The sequence below is a fragment of the Pyrus communis genome, chromosome 9 (assembly GCF_963583255.1).
Source record: "Pyrus communis chromosome 9, drPyrComm1.1, whole genome shotgun sequence".
Lineage (NCBI taxonomy): Eukaryota > Viridiplantae > Streptophyta > Magnoliopsida > Rosales > Rosaceae > Pyrus > Pyrus communis.
In genome coordinates, this window is record NC_084811.1 from 540,466 (window position 1) to 562,554 (window position 22,089).

The window sequence follows — 22,089 nt, forward strand, 5'->3', positions numbered from 1 at the left end:
AGTTTTCTTTGATACTCACGGAAAAATTTGCCCGAAAACTAAAAATTTGCGTTAAAAAAAAAAGAACATTAGTTAATACTCACGGCTTTTTGTCGATTTTGCAAATTAGTACAAAAATCATTGATATAATTTTTTTTTCACCTTCGCCTCACTGTGAAGTTTTTTAAATTAATGTAAGACTTTCATTGATATTTTTTATGATAAAACACCATTTGCAATGTTTTGAACCTTACTACTATATATTTCTTTTTCTTTTTTTGAGTTTTTGACTTAAATGTTCTATTAAATATAAATTTGTTGTTCAATAAATCATAAAACTACGATTTTAGTTGATTTTGTAAATTCGTACAAAGATCTATCTGTTTTAGGAGGAGATTTAGGAGATCGGAAAATTAAATTAAAACAGCTGGGAGCACTCGAATTAATGTCATAATATACTTCACTCGATAAATCATACTGTATTGAGATATAAACAATACTTGAAACACTATAAGAAGTCATGCGGTCAAACAAATGAAAAATGACAAGAAATTGCTATAAGCCTCCACTAAATGTTTACAACTGTAATGTGTAGGTGTACAATATGTTATAACAAATTGAAACTATAAGTTACAACACAAGCCTGATGATTTCCAACAGATCGCTTGTTCAGTTACATCTCTATATCGTCCAGGTCGGGTAGAGGAAAACGAAGGATTGCAGCAATGCCAGTTATCTGCGCCAGTTCTGTTCATATGATACGACGATTAGAGAGTTTGGTTCAGGAATTTTTTAAAAGTGACAGATGCTTGTAGCAGCATTCGTATGAACGAACGATGGAAAAACTTACGTTCTCCCGAAACATGCAAAGAAGAAAAGATATGAACAGTGCCCCCTGAATCCTTCACTGATTTCACCAAATTGGCATACCTTTGCCTCGCTACTACGTCGGCATTCCTGTCCATCAAGAAATTCTTAATGTTGCAGACCTTTATACTCATATATGTTTTCTCTCCTGTAATGAAAAGAACATTTGGACCAGTTCATTATTGGTAAAGAAGACAGTCAAACTAACCTGAAGAGTTCATCCGTTATCAAAAGGGTTTGGATAGCCATTCGATCATGAGCAACTTCAACATGCTTCGGTCCATAGCATGCACGATCCGGATCCTGCACAATAACAACAGTAAAAATTACAAAGAATGTTGGAGGAAAACTTAGATGAAAAAAACGATAAAGCTTTTCTCTAAGCACAAAAATTCTACGAGTAAAAATTACAGAAATTTAATCCCTCCGAAAGACTAACAGATATATTAACTTTTGGGTTGGATGGAGTAACTACTGAATTGAAGCTGCCCTGTTGCTCATTTATGGTTGTTACTCTCTATCCTAATCTTAAAAAGTTATAACCCATATTTTGTGGTCTTCAACTATCACTGGTTTTGTAAACATGCTTATCAAGATTAAGCCTCCAATCATTGTTCCAAAGGTTCATCAATTGGCATCCAAGTATAACTTTAAATTAAAGCAACAATTATATATTTCAGTTTAGAACCTGACATTTGAAAGCATGCCAAAGAAATCTTGGAGAACTCGAACCTGAAGAAAAAAAGGCCCAACACGCACTGTTACTTTTCTTTGGTTTGGCAATGACAAGGAGTTACAAACATTAACCAAGTTGGGTGGTGTACCTCTTGCGCCGCTTGAGTATCTTTTATCATATTCATAACATTTGGAGCATCCATAACCTCCCTTAAGCTATGCCTGTCATTGCAAGAAGATAAAATGCATACTTGTGAATTAAGATCGAAAATCATAGACAATAAACTGCAAAGGTGCATTGATTCTGTAAGTCAGCAACAAGATTAAATAATAATGAGTAAATGAGCATCACAGGTACTGGATGTATGAACTGGTAAATCCCCAGCGACCCTTTAAAATACTAAAATTAAAAACATGATGTGTTCCCGGCACATTGCTAAAAAGTTATACCTATAGTCGGTAATCCCAACTCCCAAGTACCCAGTAATCCCAACTCCCAAGTACTCATTATTGAATATAAAACATTTAATGCAGACCACTCCAGCAACGAATAATGAACAGTCGGAAATGAAAATGATACAAGAACACGGGTAAATCAAGAACATTTACAGAACAAATATGGTAGTAATTTGGACACGTGACCATACTTGTAACCTGAGCTTGTGTGCACAAGAATAATCCGTGACTTGTTCTCAATAATAGCTCTCAGCTGTTTTCTTTCTGCTTCCAATAATAGGTGACGATGAAACTGATCCTGAAGCAGATAAGAATGCAGATTAGTATCAAACAAACTGTATTATGCTTTATATATAGTCAGTTCATAAAACCAGGTAAAGACTGATTCCACAAGTAACCAATTTAAGAAGAAATCTCTATCTGTAGTGCTAAAAATAGTCCACTAGTAAAAATAACGCTTGAAGGCGATTCGCAATTTCACACTAATGAGTTCCAAAAGCTCAGAGTCATATCACACCTTTGTGAAACCTGGACTTGCAATCACAGCACAGCGAACAACACTGAAATCAACGTGCTTCAAGAATGCCTATCGATATACAAAGCTGTATCATTAGATGCAAGCTATGTTTGACAGTGTGAGGAGCTTCCAAGTAAAACTCAACTTGAAATTACCTGTAACACGTTCTCAAAGAACTTATTCAAAGCCTATAAAAAACAGAAAGATATTAGTAATACAATAAGTACAGAAACTCTTTTAACATCATTCTTGCCAGATAACTTGATGTCAGGAAAAACAAATTCTAAAAAAGAAAACATACCGACTCATAACCTGCAATCCCAGGTCCGTGCTTGCGAGGAATTGAAGTTTCTATTCGTGAACGAGTAATTGTCATACTGATAGATATAGTTGCAAGAACATTAGTCTCATAAGGTCATAATTTTTCAGGTGCATGATAAGTATAGGATAACACTGCATATGCTTAATCTTGACTTTGGAGCTTTTTATGAGTGATATTTTCAAAACCACAATTTCATAAAGAAAGTCCAAAAATAAGTTAATCAGAAGATTTTAACCAATCTGTCAGGCAGTTTCCTAACACACATTTCAAGGATATAACCAAGATCCTAATGCAGAGGACTACCAGAAAAATAGGGGAGAGTAATGTGGCTAGGGTCCTAGGGATGGGCAATGGGTCTGCATGGATACTCCACCATCACCATCGCTCATCACCATTCAAACGAATCATGTTGGAAATGATGTTAGGCACACCTTTTACCAATAAGGAGAATATGTGCTAATCCTTCTTGCATTAAAACCACAGCTAGATCAGCACTTGCACCGGGATCTGAAAATTGTAGAAACAAGACTACCACATAAATACAAGACCCTAAACATTAATGTCCATCCCTATAATAAGAGGGAGGAGGTTCCATTATGCATTGTATAATTGGTATTTAAGTAAATAACTGAGGCTTTCAGGTAGTAACACTCCTTTGTCACATTGGACTACCTCAGACTGGGAAGGACTAAAACCCTTGCATAGGCTTAAGCCATTGACGAAGACAGACACGAAATGAGACCATTTTAGTAATTGGCCGATATCACAAGAAAGAGAATTAGAGTATATACCGGAGGCTTGATGGAGTTCGTGCAAGGCCAATGAGTCCCAGACATCCTAAAACATATGACATAGTACGACACAAGTCAATGCATTGAATTACAGGTTTATATCACATGAAATTCAAAGAATCCAACAGAAAAAATAAATATGGATTGTTATAAACTTGTACAGATTAACGAAAATTAAACCTTCCTTAAGACAAAAGGTCGGTGCAGCTCAAGCTCCAAAGTGTGAAATGCTCCTATCTGCATTAAGAAGAATAGAGGCTTAGAGCAGAACTTAAAATTTGCCAATTGATCAGTCCTAAATTCAATTTAAGACGACATTCACCTTTACATATTCATTCTCCAGGATATTCTTCCCACGTATACGCAAGACAGCTCCTACTTTGTCAAAGTCAGCAACCTAAAAGGAATGTAGGAAATAAGTACAGAACACCAAACAAAAAGCATAATTAGAGCTAATTTTTCTCCATACCTCCTCGACTTTGATTTCTAACTTCAGCTTCACGCGCTCTGCATCTCTTCCACCACCAGCAGCTTCTCTTAGAACTTTCCTATTACACAAAGCATACGGTTGTCAGGAAAATTGCTACTGGATACATGTTGACCAATCAAACTGGTTCCCGAGCATCACTTAATTAAAAAGAATTCATACACCATCTCCGCATATAAGAAAAAATACACTCAGAATTATAGAATTCGACTTGCATTGATTGCAAAGTAAAATTTGTCATTTCTTCCTACAATTTCCAAGACAATGTTACAAGTACAAATACACAAAAAATTTCACTCAAGCTTACTCCTAAGAAAAAAAAATTTGAGGAAAAAAAATAATTAATGAAAGTATTTCAGAAACGAATCCAATGCATCTAACAATTAAATTCAAATTCCTCCTATTAAAATTAAAATAAAAAAATTGAATTGAGCTGGTGTTGTAACAAGTAAATAAAAATTCGACCTGCAATTAATCAGTAAATCGAATGGCCAAAGGGAAAATAGTTTTACCTAACAGTGACAGCCATGACTGTATCTCCCGGAGCAATCAAATTATAAGCATACCACAAATCATCGGAATCTACCGGTATCATCTGCCTCACCCACCAATTCAAAATCACCCAAAATTCAAATCATAGTTACAGGTTTACACCAAATCCATAAAAAACTAATCACTGTATGAACAATAATGATTATGAAATAATCAAATCATAATTTACCTTAACGCTGCCGGGTCCGCCGGGAATATAGTCCTTCCGGACAATCTTCATGGTCGTGCTGTACCGGATTACTTCTCCGAACCAAATTCGAAGGAACAAAGTGTTGATTTTAGGGTGTCCACCGACGACGAGAGAAGGAAGACGAAGGACGGAAGGAGGAGCTTAAGAAGCTTTCGGTTTGAGTGGCGGTAATGTTGCGGGCCGGGCCCCAAGTATTTTATAAGTAATGGACTCCTGGATCGTTTACCTTGGGCTTGGTGGTATCGTGCTAATGCTCCAGACAAGTCCATTACGTATTGGCTGGCTACAATATTTATATCTATTTAATATAATTACTAATTACTATTTAACTGTCGAGATGAGATTGAAAGTATTACAGCCAAATTTGAAACGGAGTGAGATATACTTAACCAATGAAAAATTTAAAATACGTGGTGTCGTATAATTGATCTTGTGATATATTTAACCAATGAAAAATTTTAAATACATGATGTCGTGTAATTGATCTTGGATTCCACGATAATTTTAGGAGGGAGGGAGTAAGTCCTTCATTTCACTTGCCTCTAAACTTTTAGTTTAGTTTAGGTTTGTTAACAGTTTTCTGCTCGCTCTGCACCGAATGAATGGTGCGTTGGGCATGCTGCAAGTGTCAAGGACCCAACAACGAAGGATCAAACAGACGGGGATTCCAGCTAAACAGAAACATAAAGCAATACTAACAACGTAACGTAGATGTAGCACGGGAAGTCAAACAAAATTACAAGGCCTTCGGTCAATCGCATTAGTTCACGAACAAAAGCAGAAAATGGAAGATCAAAATTCCTCCAAAAGCTCTAAAGCATAATTTAAAGATGTATTTAATAGTGTTCAAAAGACAAATCTAGATTCATAAACTCCAAAATTATAATCAGAATACCACTCATTCTTCGAAAGAAACGACCTCCTCTACCTGGTTTATCACCTCTTCGACCTCAATAGCTTTAGCCTCATACTCCTCTTCCTCATCACTCGCTTCTCCGTCCCTAAGATTTTTCCTCGCCTCTTTCTCTTCTTCATGCTTCTGCTTCCAGTGAGCCACCCATTTCTCCCATTCCTCCTTCAACATTCTTCTCTTCTCGCGATCCTGCTCGCTCAAGAAGATTGAAACATCCTGGTCCTCAGCCTCATACTTCTTGCTGTACTTCTTCAAGTTCTTTGCAATCTCCTCCTCTTTCTCAGGAGTCAGCAATGATGGTGGCCTCGGGCGCCATAAGAACTACAAAAAAGGGCTTAGCAGTTAGAACATGACATCTATTACAACTAGAATTTATCTACTATCACAAAGGGCTAGTACTTCCAAATCTATCATCACAAACTTCATCATACACTACTATGACACTACAATGAGAAAAAAGAATTCGTAAAGTAAAATTATTTTAGACCCAATTTCTTCATTTCTTTTTCTGTTGTAAGAACCTTGATGTAATAGAGATGATTAAAGTTTTTTAAAGATTGAGTAACATGACAACAATAATGAGCATGCGAATAAGATTTAGTGCCTCCTCTATAATGGCGTTACCTGGAAGAAATGATCCTTTAGTGTCCGATAAAGTAGCTTGCCATTGAATGTCCAGATGTTGAAGCCGTTCTCCATCTCATGGACTGAGGTCACTGCAGTAGCTACGTATCTGAAAGACAAAAAAAATCAAGACATAAGTAAGAAGCCAACTGAATAGTAAGAGATCCAAAATTATACCTTCCAGTCGGATCCCATTCAATATCTGTCGCCATGAAATGTTCAGCGGTGGCCATGGTTTCCAGCTCATCGACATTGTAAAACTCTAGCTGCCCATTAAAACCTTTCAATCCCGCCAAAATGATGAAGCGCCCGGTAGGTGACCAGTAGAGAGCATTTGCCTGCTTTCCTTTGAGAGTAGTGAGCTTCGAAACACGGCCAGTATTGTGAGCACTTCGCATGGAGTAGAAACTTATGTCGGGCCTTGGGTTGTTATTCGCGTTCGTGTTATCACAATGAATTACCGCGAACCTGTGGCCCTTAGGCTCCCAAGCGAATGCAATAATTTTGTCGTTTTTATTCTCCAATTCCAAAACTTCAATAGGAATGTCCCGCTCCTTGATTCTGAAAAGCTCAAATCCAGTGTATGTGCTTTTCTTTGTTTTGGTGTAGCGATCAACTTGAACAGCTAGATACTCCCCGTTGCTCTGCCAGTACATTTTGCAATCGCTGACACTGAAAAGATTCTTCTGCCTCAACTCCTCCTTAGCGGGGATTTGAACAAGACTCACCTATTTGTATCAGTGAAGCATTGGTTTAACTACCCTGAAGTGAAATACAGAAAAGGGAAAAAAGAAAAGACCAGATCTAAGAAAACAGACAGTAAAATGAAACAAGATACACACCCTCGCAGGCTGGTTGCCACCACCCAGTTCAGGAACAAATAGCGCAAGGATCGGATCAGTTGGTGACCAACTGAAGTCCATAACGTTTTCCACCTTCATTGACTTTTTGTCTACAAGGGAAAATGTCTCCGTTTCATATACAGAGATGACATTTTTTCCCATTCTGGCAAAGTACTTGTCGTCTTTTCCCCCGGCCCATCTGCAAATTTAAGAGAAAATGTGAAGGCATTAGAATACTGAGCAACACAAACTCTCAAATTCACATTTGCGTCATATAAACTTACTTGAAAACAGGCCAAGACACCCCAGCAACACCTCCAGCTCCTCCAGTAGCAAAATCATCTGGGCTTCCTTTAAAATCTCTCATTACTTTTCCGGTCCTCACATCAAAAATGTTTATCACTACCCTCTGCAAAATAACTTCACATTAGAAACAGAAACAAGGCAAAAGAAAAATCATAAAAAGCACTGAATCTCACTCACATTTGCATCACGAGGATTGCTTGGTTCATGGCTGCTGTAAGTCACCAAGTATTTCTCACCAGGTGAGAAATCAATCAGTCGAACCTGCAGTTGACAGTTAGAGGTAAGTACCCAAAAAAATAAATACAAATACTAATTAAAATTATAACCCAAAACCAAAAACAACCTGGGAATGAGCATAACGCATCAGACGATTGAACGTAGAGGCGCCTCCCCAGACTGCAACACCCAGTCTGTGAACAGTGGCCAGGTAAGTCCCTAGAGGGGACCACTGCACGAAGCTCTCAGTCCAGAACTGTAACAGACAATACATACGATTATTTGCGATTGAAATATTCAATATAAGAGAAGTGACTGTTTAGAATAAAAAATTAACAATGTGTAAAGGGAAATACACATCCACTTACAGTGCGTTTGTAGAACGGTTCTGGCTTCAGGTGCCTTGCATCATTCCATAGCACTTCAGTGTCTGCACCATAACGAATGACCATTTGGTCCCTGGCCTTTTCGTCAGTCAGCCATTGTTGAAGGTTTTCCTGTAATGATGTCCAAGAAGATAATATAACATAATAAATACTAGAGCTTAATTTCAATGCATGATGGCCAAAAAGTGATTGATTAGAGCATAATTACCCCTGGAGTATACGGTTTACTTTCAGGAGGGGCCCATTGATCGGGAACTTTCATGAACCGATCAAAGTCTTCAAACATGTTGACAACAAAAATATGTGATCGATCCAGCTTGTATCCATGAGTCCTCTCTTTGGCAAGCTCAGCTTCCTATAATTACAACAAAGCAAGTTCACACATCAATCATTCACACCTATCAATCGGCCAAATTTCGTTTGAAACACAAAAGACGCACAAATTGTCATTTCTAAGAGAAAAGATACCTGAGGAGTATTAAACTCAAGGAAGCAATAACCCAAGGTTTTATTGGTTTCGGGGTCAAGAGGCATCCAAAAGCCGTCGTCTTTGATCACACCAATCTGACTGTAGATTTTACGAATAACGTTTTCGAGTTTCTCAAACTTTTCCAAAGGAACAACAGGGAGGTTATCAACAACAATTATGTTGCCAAACCCTGCGTCCAACTCCGAATTGTCCACTTTGTATATATCCTCATCGTCACTACGCAACCATAAATATAAATCAATCAACTAATTCAAATAAACATTCAAATCGTGATGCTACAGAGCAAAAACACAAAATTTATGAGTTCCAAACAGCGAAATCTTGCTATCAAATTCGTGGAAACGATAGGGTTCCGGAAAAAACGAATCATGCTATCAAATCTCTGGAAAGTTGGGGATTGGTTCGGAGCTAGGGTTACCTAATAATGCCAAAGTCTTCGCCGGAAGGGAGGCGGATAGAATCGAGGTCGAGCTGCGAGAGGTCGATTCCGATTCGGGCCGCCGTCGCCTCTATGTCGTTGTACGCCATGACGTCCGCCATGTTTGTGTCAGAGACGCCGAGATTCGAGAGGGCTCGCGCAGCAGTGCAACGGAGGTGGAGAGTGTGCTTTTTAGGGTTTTGTTGCGACTCTGTGCGTAAGCTATCGATTGGGTTGCGGATGCGTTTGCCTTTGCTCAGTTAGTTCCTACGAAATAAAACGAAACTATAAATATTAATGTTTATTTTCAAGCCCAACAAATTAAGGCCACGACTATCATGGGCCTACAAATTGTCTCCAAAACTGTGCAGCCAGAGCCCAGTAAATACCAGCCACGTGCGCGAGTCTAAAGACAAAAATGGTGCCGGTCGAACGTGTTTTAGAATTGAGTAATATTAAGGAGATTAAATTTTTTAAACCTAATTGTAAATATCATTAATAATCTAATCATCTACAACCATATCATTTAGTTTGTAAATTTTATTTAAAAAATTTGGTCTACCTAACATTACTCTTCAACATCAAGCTCTAAAAATAAACAAATTTTTGTTGGGAATTATGTATGATCAAAATTTTTTTGCTTATTTATATTCTTTATTCTACCGGATTTCGAAAATTACTTAATACCGCATTCCTAGTCATAGTATATTGTGAAGGATTTGTTTGAAATGTCTTTTGAAAACTAACAAACGCTTTTAATTGCAATTAGTAAAAAAACGAAAACGGTTCTCGTTGTAAAAGCATTTTTGGATTCATGAGAAGGTTACTCAGTATCGGCTTGTTTTTAGTAGGAAAAACTTTTTAAGTGTCTTAGGTCGTGGAAGGGTGTTTATGAAGTGATTGTAAGTGTTTTTTCGAAAAGCACTTAAATTTTTTTAAAGATTTATACATATTCATAATAAAAATGTTATATAATAAGTGTTTTTTACATAAATAATTCGCAAAGCGTAAACAAAGTTAAGAGCATTCAAGGACTAAATAGTTTTAGAAATTCAAGTGACATTGATTCATCGTGATTTTTCCTTGAATTTTTAGAGAGGGTCTAGATCGTCCAGCGAAATTCATGAATGAAACAAAATCGAAAACTGCAGAAGAGATAAGAAAATGAAGAAAGAAGCTGAAGATGTAAACTCACTTGGTCAACTTGTATTTTGTTCTTTCACGTCTAACGCCCGGAGATAAGCAGCATCAATATTGGATGCGATTTCGTGGAAGATTAGAATATTGTCACCACTGTTTGTTATCAAGGAAGACAGATTAGTCTAGTCTTATATGTATCAAGGAAGATAGATTAGTATGTCATTAATATATGGTCTTATCCATATGATGTCGTTGTTTTGTATTAAATTTGAACTTGAAGTATACATTATATGGAAGAAAACTGTTAGGGAGACTTTCTCAACAGTCAAATTCTTTGTCAACTCAGGTGTTCACATAATATTTTATAATGTTAAACTATCAGCCGTGTTTAATACAGTCGATAATTCGATGGAAGTATTTCTAAAAAATCAGATAAAGATATAGAAATGGGGTCTAGTCTAAACTTCAACTCTTTATCGAAGCAACAAAGTTTACGCTAAAATTAACATATCGTCGATATTTCTTACAAATATGTTAAATATCGAAAAAATTATTATATTTCATCCGAACCAATGTTTGACAATTCCTAAAGTTTCAATTAAAATTTCTATGATTATCATCAAAAGTAACTGATATCAATATTTGATATATTCATCTATATTACATATCAATAGCTTCACCAAAATTGATATTTTGACTATAAGTCTCATTTTAACAGAGTTTTCTTATATTGAAAGGGCTTGACTAGTTTTTGGATTTTTTTTGCCTGGTCAGAGGCCTTGGCGCAGGTGGTGTTGTCATGTGCGGCCACGTTGAGGACAATTATATGATCATATCCGTCTGCATGTCGCATGCAGATTTTTCTCAAGTTCTCAACGCGTGTCATCCGCCGTCTGCTTTTAAACCCTCCCTCTCCTACGAGTCGTTTTTATTAGGGTTCTTGTTATTTATATGCTTTCACCTCAGCCGAAGAGCTTTTTCTGCTGGTAATTATAAATCTCCAATAGTTTTTAATTTACTTAGCTAATTAGTTCATACTTGTTCTAAATTCCAGTAGCTGGATTTACCATGAAATCAACTCAAGCTAAGTAGCTGCTCGCACTGATCGATCAGGTAGTTAACTTTTGATATTTTCATCATCTTTTTCGAGCATCATCGCATCTTTTAATTATTTGATCACTCGAAAGTTGAATAAGAAAAATCAATGATTAATATTGGAATTATTTTATCATGTTTGTTAATTTCGATCATTGTTTTTAATTTAGTTTTAATAATTTTTGGACCTTGCTTGCTGAATGATGCCTTTCAATTGTTGGAAAATTTTGAATTTTGAACTCTTGTGTCGTTTTTTTTTTATCAATCAATTTCAAGTGTAACAGGGAATTGATGTATCTCTATTTATAAATTCCCTATAAATTCTTAAGTTTATTTCTCTCATCGAAATCCAAAATTCAAATAATTGACTGGTAATAACATGGTTGCTATATGCATCCATAGGCCATGGAAGATCCAAGTGGGGAGTCCGAGCTAGAAGAAGACTCCCCTGAAGCAAACTGTGGTAAGGTGAGATGGATCTTGAACAAGGGATGGGGACTTGGGAAGAAAGTTCTGGTGACTGGTATGGTAATTTCTTCTGCCCCAATTGTTCTTCCGCCGCTTGTGGTTATTTCCACAATTGGGCTTGCCCTTTCTGTTCCATCCGGCGTTGCCTTGGCAAGTTATGCTTGCAGTGAGAAGATCATGAGCAAGTTACTCCCTTATAGTGAGACTCCTCCTTTGTCTGAAAATAATGTAACATTAATGTCGAATAACGAAGAATTGGAGCTTGATGAGGAATGGGAACGGGGTATGTGGGTAGGAGCGAAGACTGATATCGAAAAGGAAGAAGGATGGGATTGGAGGGATCGACTCGAAGGCCGCGAGATGAGAGTTGAATTTGTAGATGAGGAAACTGGTGACATTATTGAGGAGGATGCACAAGGAAATGTAACTGAAGATGTGAATGAAATTGAATTTGTAGAAGAAAATGGATATGAGGAGGACGTAGATGATTCTACGGATGAGGAGGAAAAGCTAATATTGGATAGTATTTATGAGGTGAAAATTAAAGGATTGAGTGAGAATTTTAAGGATGATTCCGTACTAGATGAGAATCAAGTCGACGAGGTCTGTGGATTAGTGTTCAATGTAGTTGAGGGTGATGTGCAAATGGGAGTGATACCCATTGAAGGCTCTACCGCAGCAATCAAAGAAAGCGAGGGTCAAGAAAGAGTAAATGATATAGTACAAGAGGCGGAGTTGGTGGAAGAGACGAGGGGCTTGCTAGAAAAAATTAGGGATGAAGGCAACACTGATAATGCAATGGAGATGGACAAGCAGTATGTGGGAGAAAATGAAGGAGGTGGGGAGCTAATCAATCAAAAAATTGGTTCAAATGGATTGAGATACCAGTTGAAGCTAGAATTTCTGATATTGGATCGCAAGAATCTACTAATACCAGGGAAGGTGGAGTTGCGGACATTCCAGATGAGTGTGAAGGTATGCAAGGATTCTAAGAAATGAGATTTGCAAACGATGCAAAGACCGTTTATGAGGATGTCAAACCGGTTAGAGATATTGGGAGTGTTTCGGAAAGCAAGAATGCGGAGAATGATTTAGCGGCCAAGAAGCCAATAGTGGAAACCAAGAATGTTAATGACGTTTCAGTGGAAGAAAAATCAAGGGCAAAAACAAGGAATTTGAAGCCTTTGGCGAGCAGCTTCACAGAAGACAAGCAAAAGCTTGTGATAAACAAAGAGGAAATAGTACAAGGAAGGAGAACCGATGATACAATCAATGAATTAGAGTTTCAGTTGATTAGAGAGAAGGAAATTGTGTTTTCAAATGCAGATGCAAGAGAGATTGCTGATGAAAGCGGGCTTCATTTGTTTGATGAGAAGAATGAATCTGGTCAGCAAGACTGGCATTCTTCTTATGGAATTTCTGAAGGTAAAGTTTTTAAACGAATCCTCATAGTAATTTCATGTTTTGGGGTTTCTTTCCCTTACAAATAAGGGAAAGTAGCTACGATAAACATATTTAGACAATTGGTTTACAGATATGATCATTTTTCAGTAACAACATATCATATTTCGGCTACATAACGATGACATAACATAACATAATACAACAATGATATAATGAAGCATAATAAACAGTGATCATTTTTGTACTTAAATGTCAAAATATGTATATTGCAACTAATTTGCCTTTTTGTTCCCTAATCCACAAATTCAAATGCTTACTCAATCTTTAGAATGTGCAGGTCATGTGGGTGATGAAGGTGCAGATTATGCAGAGCTTCCCGTTTCAAGCATTGCACGTGAATCTACAGATTCTGGAATATCATCCGGAAAGGACGTTACAATGCCTTCACATGGGGTTAGAGCTTAATTTATGTCTTTCGAAGATTAACTAATTTCATATGTACTAGCTCATAAGATTTTTTGTTGTTTGTTTCCGGTTTGATGTCACACTAAGAGCATTAGTAGAGTTAGATTGTGCGTATTGGTTTAGCATTTGTTAGCTGCAGATACCAGAAAACGTTTTGATCCAAAGTTTGTGCTCCCCGGAAGCTAGAAACTGTTGAGGTTTCTCATCCTCTGCCATTTCATCGGCAAGCGTCCCGTAGTTGTAAGCTATCTGTAAGAGTTGTATATTTGGCTCTACTTGTGCAAATTTATGTTGCTTTCTACTGTAATTCCTTTTTTGGGCTTTAAATCTGTTTACTAAACTTCTTAAAGGTCTTACGAGTTAAAATTGACCAGTTGTGGAACGATACAAACTAAAAGCAAAAATGTCAAGTCTTATTTAATTTTTTATACCACATTTGTAGATCTCTAATAGATATGGAATCCACATGTATTAATGAGTCATATATTAAAGAGGTGAAACAACTGTAGTATAAAAAAATTTGGTAAGTTTGGTAAGTTTAGCATTGCTCAACTAAACATAACAAAATGGACACTACTCGGCTTTCTTCATTAGTATAAAAAATTTGATAAGTGTAACATTGTTTAGCTAAACATAACAAAATGAACACTGCTCGACTTTTTTTATTTTTCATATAAGAAGTCGTTCCTCCTTCTTAACAGTTTTAAATGCCTAAATGGACAATGTTGTTTAGGAATTGTCCGTTTGAGAGTGATTTTTGACTCTCTTATTTTTGCATATTGAACTTCCCTTTTCCTTTCGTTCTTGGATTGGATGTAACATTAAACTTGAAAATATAATTAAGCAGAAGAGGTTAGAAGAACAAAAGGAAGTACGAAAATTAATTACCAAAAGGAAGTAACAAAATAGCTTTTCTTTTTAGAGTTATAAGAGCCTAAATCTAAAGGACCTTTATTACAAGTGGATACATTAGCTCTGTAAAAATTAAACAAAAGGTACATTATTTCTGTTAAAATTAATTAATATGCACTTTATTTTTTGTAAGAGTAAACTATTAGATACATTGTTTATTGTAAAAATCAAACAATAGTTACATAATTAACCGTGTTGTTTTCTCCCTCAAAGAGTTGATCATTTATTTTATTAAGTATCAAATTGAACTCAGTAATTGAAATCACCTATGAAACTCAAATGTCGCACCGTAAAAATCTAGTTTCTACAAAATTGGAATTATACTCAATTTTCTTGACAAAAATACTTCCGTTAAGTAGAACTTCATTGGTTTTGCAACCAATAAATATATAGTGGGGAGTTGACAAAAAATCGTTGCATAAAAAAAGTTAAAAATTATTAAGAAGGGGAGGGAGGGAAGGAATCTAAATCATTACCAAATTTTTAAAAAGGAAAGAGTTTCAAAGACGCACAGATAAAACGCAACATTATAATTCCGTTCTTATTTACTAAGATATTAGGCTAAACGGGCTTGTTCGATAAGTGTTTTTAAACCACTAAGAGTGATTTTAAGGAAATATTTTTAAAATTAATCTTTAGTAAAAATACAAGTTAAAACAATAGAGGAATTGCTTCAAATGTGTGTGGAACCCACAAATATTTTTTCTAAAAACACTTGCAATCGTTTAAATGTACTGACCATCTCCAAATGAGATGTAAAAAATGTCACGTAGACATATAACGGAACAAATAACATATCATTTACTTCAATCGAGATGTCAAATATGACATGGAAAAGAAGGCTAAGCTGAAATGGATAAAGATATGTCAAATTTGAAGCTGCATTTAAATTTGATTTTTGTTATTTCCAAAGGCATTCCACCTGTCTTACCTTAATTGTTAGCGTATTTAAGTATTCTTTTATTATTTTTAAACCAATAACAACCTAACTTTTATTATTTTTGTTTAGAAAAAAACATAAATGAAACAATAAATTTTAGCATATTAGCTAACAAATTTAAATTTAATATTTTGTGAAGATGCTCTTATCAAACGACAAAAATAGAACTTCATCTACAATATCCAAAGCTTAAAATAAATGTGTCGGTAACACGTGACGTGCATACAAAAAATCGCAGGTGGCCAATGGCCATGAGAGACGGAGAAAGCTACATTCCGAAAGCTCGAAATCTAAGAAGTCCTCTTCCTTCTCTCCATCTTCCCTGCAGTCTCTGCAATCCCGGACAAATCACGTTGGACCATTTCTTCTCTGCTATTCAGTTTCTAGAGGGAGAAAAAGATATAGAGAGAGAGAGAGTGATTTCCAATTTTCTATGCACAAATATGTTCATACGAATGAGTGAATGAGAACTCCGCCTTCTCTGCTCTCTCTCACCATTGACTCAGCTCTCCTCAACCTCCCCAGCATATCCGATCTCTCTCCTCTCCCTGACCACATCCTCCTCGATCTCTTTCTGGTACTCTCTCTCTTCCTCTATTTTTTCCTTCATCTTTTCAGCTTTACATGACCAATTGGTAATTTGGTCTTCTTGTTCTTGATTTTACCGCGAAAGTAACTTCCTTTGGGGTCTCAAATGGATTGCTTTTTGTTTTTGGGGACATGGGAAGGCTTGATTTGGTGAGATCCGAATTGGGTTTGTCTTAGTTTTTTGAAATTTGATGTTAATCGATGTGGGTTGGATGAATTGCTGATATGCATGATGGATGTTAGGGTTTTCTACGTCTTTTGGAATTCGGGGTTGTTTCGTAATAGCATATGTGTGTTGTCATCCTGCAACCATTTCCCGAATCATTCCTTATAAAGATTTCGTTCTCGCAATTTATCTGTCTAACCTTGATAATGTTGAAGATGTCTAGCTTCCTGAATCTTGGAATGCTACCTGTATGTCATTTAAATGTGATGACTTTGCCAATGTTTATATTCGATCTGTTCATCGTGTGGCTCCACATGATCAATCATGGGACTAATGTGGACTGACTATGATCAAGATTTTTGTGTTTCCTTCAATATGTTGTAAAAGATGGCTCTAATTGATCACTTGGACATTGTCTATTTAGCAGAGTGAAAATAACAACATCCCGCCCTCAGCCCCCAAAACGATCCCTCTCCCCGTTGTGAAAGATCAGCAAGTTTTTTCTGTGTTTGTTTCATTGTGAAACGTTGTGCTTGATGAGAATTATGGATTGGAATTTTCAAATTTAGCAGAGCTTGACAAATAGCGTTTGATTCTAATAAGTGAAAACTAGAATAGCATTTTTTTCATTGTCTGATGATGTAGTCGTTTTTTCCTTCTTGCTTTCTATGCTGCTCTATGGGTTTGAGACATTTGTTGACTTTGTAAGCACACCTTTGTCATTTTGCCTTTCTAAGGTCTCTATATGCTCCTTATGCTTTCGTTTTCATGTATGATTATGCTTTTGGTATATGGAATTAGTAACATTCAGTTTAATGGCAGAAAACTTTGAGAGCTGGAAAGCTAAATGAGAAAGTTTTGAATCTGTTTGTAGCAACTGGCAAGGATGAAGTCCTTTCATTAATCCAATCACTTAATATTCGGCAGACCCTCACACCTGTGCTTCCTACCAGTAAGTTTTGTTTGAAAATTTCCGGTGTCCTTCCTTTCCTGTAACCTTTGAACCGTTTTTGCGGGCTTCACTTCTGACCTTCAATAATATCTCTTGCAGGGTGTTCTGAAAAGTTTTGAGATTGGGCGTTATTGTGTGAGCACAGTATATAACATTTTGAAGACAGAGATCAACTAATTAAAGAAAGCACGTGCAAGTTTTGTTGTTTGTTCTCACAACTCCTGTTTGAAGATGTCTGATTCAAGCATCAACCCTAGTGAGGTTGACATCGTGATTGCCGCAATCAACTCCGACCTGACACCATTCTTGAATGAATGGAGACCAATATTCTCCCCGTTCCATCTGATTATTGTCAAAGACCCTGATATGGATGGGGAGCTCCATGTTCCAGAAGGATTTAACGTGGATGTCTTTACCAAGTCTGACATAAACCAGATGGTGGGCTCTTCCCATTCCATTCTCTTCTCTGGTTACTCATGCAGATATTTTGGTTATCTAGTCTCAAGGAAAAAATATATTATCTCAATTGATGATGATTGCGTCCCGGCTAAGGACAACAATGGTCATATAGTAGATTTAGTGGCACAGCATATTGCCAATCTCAAAGCTCCAGCTACCCCGTTCTTTTTTAACACACTCTATGATCCGTACCGGAAGGGAGCAGATTTTGTTCGTGGTTACCCATTTAGCCTGAGGAGTGGGGTTACATGTGCACTATCGTGTGGACTGTGGCTCAATTTGGCAGACTATGATGCACCAACACAGGCCCTCAAGCCAGAGCAGAGGAATTCTCGATATGTGGATGCTGTAATGACTGTTCCGGTGAGATCCTTAATGCCTGTAAGTGGAATCAACATTGCGTTTGACCGTGAGGTGGTGGGACCAGCTTTATTTCCAGCGTTGAGGTTGTCGGCAGAAGGAAAGATCAGGTGGGAGACAGTGGAAGATATATGGTCCGGAATGTGTGTGAAGGTCATATGCGATCACCTGGGAATTGGTGTAAAAACTGGGATTCCTTATCTATGGAGAAAGGAAAGAGGCGACGCCATTGAAAGCTTGAAGAAAGAGTGGGAGGGTGTGAAGCTGATGGAGGAAGTGGTTCCTTTCTTTCAGTCAGTTAGGTTACCACGATCAGCCGTGACAGCAGAAGACTGTGTTGTCGACATGGCAAAGGCGGTGAAAGAGCAGTTGGGAAAGGTAGATCCTATGTTTGTTCGTGCAGGTGATGCCATGGCAGATTGGGTGAAGCTCTGGAAGTCGGTGGGATCCAGCACACCGGGAGTTTAATGGCTAAATTTTGATTCAGCCTCTTCTGTTTTTGTTCCTTCTTTATTCAATACTGATTTTTCTAAGCTTCTAATGTTGATCTCCCTTATAACTAACTGATGTTGAAATTATGTGGGTGGAAATAATTGATACCTTGTTTGTTGTTTTTCATGAAGATGGTTTCTATGATTTGGTCTTTTATGTTTTTCTAACTACTATTTTTTTAATACAAGCAATTAGTCTATACTAAATTAATCCAAGGAGATTCGAAATTGGGTACAACGAGAGAAAACATTGCTCTTGTTAACTTGGCTAAGCTCAGGTTGGCGTGATTTTCTAATTACTTCTTCGTGTTGGTAGTTGGTCAAAATGGATGATATTTTTAGAATGCTTGATCAATTGATCTAAAACTTCATGATATATCATCAGAACATTAGGAAAAACCATATAAAAAAATAAAAGATCCGTTTATGAAACTTTTTTTTTTTTTTGGATGATCAAAAGAATAGCTAATATAAAGCATGTTCAAAACTGGTTCTATAATCGTCCGTTACAATATATAAAAAATAGTCGATTTGAAAAAACTGGTTCTATAATCGTCCGTTACAATATATAAAAAACAGTCGATTTGAAAAGTCTATAAGAAATGAAAGGTCACAATATTTTTTTTTATACATGTAAGAAATAGATTTGTCCATTGTGATATATAAAAAACAGCCTATTTGAAAAGTCTGTAAGAAATGAAATGTCACAATATTTTTTTTATACATGTCAAAGTGATGGAAAAGAAAGAATATCTTTTACGTAGCCACCCAGTTTGGCAACTTTTTTTTAAATGATACAAAGAAAGATGTCTCAATTCACAAAAAAAACATTCCCCTCTAATGAATGTTATAATGGGCGATAGTTTTAGAATGCTTGATCAATTGATCTAAAACTTCATAATATATCATCAGAACATTAGGAAAAACAATATACAAGCTGATCCGAAACATGCATAAAGAAGCATATATTTAACAATAGAAAAGTTATTTTCGCACATCTTTTTCTCTTTATGCACTCATTTATTAGAATTTTTGGATTAATTAAATCAATGAAGAATCAAAAGATAGAAATAAACAATACTGTGTAAAGAGAAAAGGGCACGTGAAAATCATTTCACTGACTGAGAACTGTTCAAAAACATGACCTAATTACACAGTTAATCAACTGGTAAGAAAAGAAAACCTTCTCTTTTTTTTTTTTTTTCAAGAAAATTTTTATTATTAAGGCATGAAAATTTGAAACTATTACGATTTAGGAGGGAGAGTTTCGAACTCAAAACGTAGAGGTGGAAACCCAACACCCTAACTAGAGATAAAAGTAAGCCTAATTAGTAGCTGCATTATTCATTATTCCTTGTAGCTCTGCTGTGACTTCCTTCATAGTTGGCCTTTCTTCACCTCTCATCCTTAAGCACTTGAGTGCAAGGTTAGCAACTTCCATCAGCAGCTCGACATTTTCTGTGTTAACAGCGACTTGATCATCGAGAATGTCGAGCAAACGATCCTCATTCATATGAGAAACAAAATACATTGCCAGATTTTTTTCACGCTCCGGCCTTGAAAAGCAAATGACCTACTTACCAGTTAGCAGCTCCACCAAAAAAGGACTCCAAAACTATAAATGTCACTCTTTTCTGTTAGCTGGCTACTCTGAGAGTATTCTGGATCCAAATATCCAAATGTTCCTCATACTAACGTAGTTAACTGACTCTCATCGATGGGAATAAGACTCGTGAAGAAAGTTGAGGTTCCACCATAAAACTAATTAGCAATATGGGGAGTACCCCAACCTCTTGTAAGCTTATGCAAAGTCCCTTCTCTTATCAATATGGGATTCATTTTCAACACGCTGCCTCACGGGTGGCGAATTTTCAAGTCTAACACATAGACAACACAAATCTTGTGATGTAAAGCATGTGTGGCTGTTGAGCTTTACGTAACCTATGTATATGTACCTTGGCAACCACCAGCGGAGTAAGGATTCCTTTTGTAACCCTGTTGGCATTTGCAGCGATATCCAGAACCATTAGATGAATTGTGACATTGACTAGAAGTCGACTGGCATGCATAAGTAGTACTGTTTTTTTGTTCACTTGCTCACACGTTTGGTTCCCAACAGTCCAATCCAACACCACAGGGACAGTAGTCTCCCTCTTGTGAAAGTCTAGAAGATCTGCAGACGAAAAGTTGTTTTCCTCAACTTATACAACAAGAATAACCGCACGGATTGAAGTCAACGAGATTATTATAAGGATAAGAATGGTTGGCAAAACTTTCAACAATGATAGAAAAATCTATCACATTGTCCGGGATAGACATTTGGCAACATCCGCTACCCATGCACGTCCCATTCTTTATGTCCCCTATTCCGCCACAAAGTGACAAACATCCGGTTCTGAACTGCACCGCTGTCGATGTATTCGAGCTTGCAATCGAGTATGCGCCTGAACCGGGCTTGTAATTATTCCGACTGTGTCACACCTTGCGCTTGCTCGAGATTGGAAATTTGGAGTTGGTGATCATGTCAAAAGTGCTTATAAATTGCTCATTGTAACAGGAGATTTTTCAGTGTGACCGGTACACAGGGTGGTACACCACGTGTCATTATACAAATACTGAGATACGTGTGTTATAAAGTTAATAACTTAAAAAATAAAATTTTTCACCACTCTTATTAAAACAAGTGATGTACCACTTGTGTTCCTGTCATAACTAAAAATTTCTCCAAGCTCACAGGATAGGACTGGAGACTCGCAGTTTGTGATTGGCCAGGGATATGTCACGGATAGCTATGCCGGAGTTAGGGAAATATGCTTGTTGGTCTCCGTTTTCTGTATTGTTACAAGCAATGAGAAAGGTTTCATCGAAAGCGCATACTAGAGATGTGCCGAAAGGATAGGGAATATCGATAAGATTGCCACAAGTGCTTTAGCATCCAGGATTCGGTTGCCCGGATTCTGCTTTTTCTGTCAATCACATCATCACCTTGATCATCATGATCTTCATCATCATCATCGGAAATACTCGTTCGTGTTCTTGTCAGCCACATGTAGATGTATCTTCTGCATAATTTTCAGAATATTTTGATATTATTTGTTGCCTTAAGTTTGAAGGTTTGTGTATTTAATATTAACCGAGTGAGAGAAACGGGGACCTTCCTAGCTCACTCAATTACGGACTGGAAATTTAACAAATCCTATGGTTTTATTTATTTAATTACTATTACCTTATTTTTTATATACAACATATTTACACTAAGGAGGTGGAGGCAAACTCACAATCAGATTCGCATCTAAGATCTGTCACGTACATGTAAAGAGGAATACCACTAAAGAATAATATTAGGGCGTAACCCTCGCTAGCCAACTTCTGAAATAAGATGTACAAGGCAGTGTAACATATTCATAGGATAACTACCTTCTTTATCGAATATTTGGTATAGACAGCAAATTAAAGATTAATATTATTTATTAAAGGCTTTGGGTGTAGATTTATAGATAGATAAAAGAAAATGAACATAATCTTGGAGAGATTACTTGATTCCAGAAGGGTTTCCAATCAATAATTAATCAAATCAAAGGGAGAATCAAAATCAATAAATCAAATCCTTTATGAAAA

The 22,089-nt window shown here is 36.7% G+C and overlaps 4 protein-coding genes across 4 annotated transcripts; 2 read left to right on the forward strand and 2 right to left on the reverse strand.

The window, feature by feature from the left end:
• Window positions 1-514: 514 nt before the first annotated feature.
• LOC137745131 (protein PELOTA 1-like) lies at window positions 515-5,008 on the reverse strand. The gene is made up of 16 exons (XM_068485018.1): window positions 4,816-5,008; window positions 4,607-4,689; window positions 4,077-4,155; window positions 3,930-4,004; window positions 3,788-3,844; window positions 3,608-3,653; window positions 3,248-3,323; window positions 2,796-2,871; window positions 2,650-2,682; window positions 2,495-2,563; window positions 2,169-2,275; window positions 1,671-1,743; window positions 1,540-1,578; window positions 1,055-1,149; window positions 830-936; window positions 515-726 (listed from the first exon to the last, which is right to left on the reverse strand). The coding sequence occupies exons 1-16, from the start codon at window positions 4,864-4,866 to the stop codon at window positions 653-655; spliced, it is 1,140 nt and encodes a 379-aa protein (XP_068341119.1). The 5' UTR covers window positions 4,867-5,008; the 3' UTR covers window positions 515-652.
• A 554-nt stretch (window positions 5,009-5,562) lies between these two features.
• Window positions 5,563-9,292, reverse strand: LOC137745018 (eukaryotic translation initiation factor 3 subunit B-like). Its single transcript, XM_068484867.1, has 11 exons — window positions 9,032-9,292; window positions 8,592-8,829; window positions 8,332-8,478; window positions 8,106-8,234; window positions 7,865-7,993; window positions 7,699-7,782; window positions 7,500-7,624; window positions 7,216-7,414; window positions 6,551-7,101; window positions 6,374-6,482; window positions 5,563-6,070 (listed from the first exon to the last, which is right to left on the reverse strand). The coding sequence occupies exons 1-11, from the start codon at window positions 9,151-9,153 to the stop codon at window positions 5,735-5,737; spliced, it is 2,169 nt and encodes a 722-aa protein (XP_068340968.1). The 5' UTR covers window positions 9,154-9,292; the 3' UTR covers window positions 5,563-5,734.
• Window positions 9,293-15,707: 6,415 nt separating this feature from the next.
• On the forward strand, window positions 15,708-17,417 carry LOC137745119 (uncharacterized). Its single transcript, XM_068485002.1, has 3 exons — window positions 15,708-16,032; window positions 17,032-17,161; window positions 17,261-17,417. The coding sequence occupies exons 1-3, from the start codon at window positions 15,919-15,921 to the stop codon at window positions 17,278-17,280; spliced, it is 264 nt and encodes an 87-aa protein (XP_068341103.1). The 5' UTR covers window positions 15,708-15,918; the 3' UTR covers window positions 17,281-17,417.
• LOC137745118 (probable UDP-arabinopyranose mutase 5) lies at window positions 17,267-18,602 on the forward strand. The gene has a single exon (XM_068485001.1). The coding sequence runs from the start codon at window positions 17,393-17,395 to the stop codon at window positions 18,446-18,448; it is 1,056 nt and encodes a 351-aa protein (XP_068341102.1). The 5' UTR covers window positions 17,267-17,392; the 3' UTR covers window positions 18,449-18,602.
• Window positions 18,603-22,089: the final 3,487 nt, after the last annotated feature.

Coding starts and splice junctions, on each gene's coding strand:
- LOC137745018 (XM_068484867.1), bottom strand. CDS start 9,153: ATGGCGGACGTCATGGCGTACAACGACATAGAGGCGACGGCGGCCCGA. Junction 8,479..8,591: donor TTGAGTTTAATACTCCTCAG/GTATCTTTTCTC, acceptor TTGTAATTATAG/GAAGCTGAGCTTGCCAAAGA. Junction 7,994..8,105: donor AACCGTTCTACAAACGCACT/GTAAGTGGATGT, acceptor TGTCTGTTACAG/TTCTGGACTGAGAGCTTCGT.
- LOC137745119 (XM_068485002.1), top strand. CDS start 15,919: ATGAGAACTCCGCCTTCTCTGCTCTCTCTCACCATTGACTCAGCTCTC. Junction 16,033..17,031: donor TCCTCCTCGATCTCTTTCTG/GTACTCTCTCTC, acceptor GTTTAATGGCAG/AAAACTTTGAGAGCTGGAAA. Junction 17,162..17,260: donor CACACCTGTGCTTCCTACCA/GTAAGTTTTGTT, acceptor TATCTCTTGCAG/GGTGTTCTGAAAAGTTTTGA.
- LOC137745131 (XM_068485018.1), bottom strand. CDS start 4,866: ATGAAGATTGTCCGGAAGGACTATATTCCCGGCGGACCCGGCAGCGTT. Junction 3,845..3,929: donor TGGAGAATGAATATGTAAAG/GTGAATGTCGTC, acceptor TTCTTAATGCAG/ATAGGAGCATTTCACACTTT. Junction 2,683..2,795: donor GGATTGCAGGTTATGAGTCG/GTATGTTTTCTT, acceptor TGTTTTTTATAG/GCTTTGAATAAGTTCTTTGA.
- LOC137745118 (XM_068485001.1), top strand. CDS start 17,393: ATGTCTGATTCAAGCATCAACCCTAGTGAGGTTGACATCGTGATTGCC.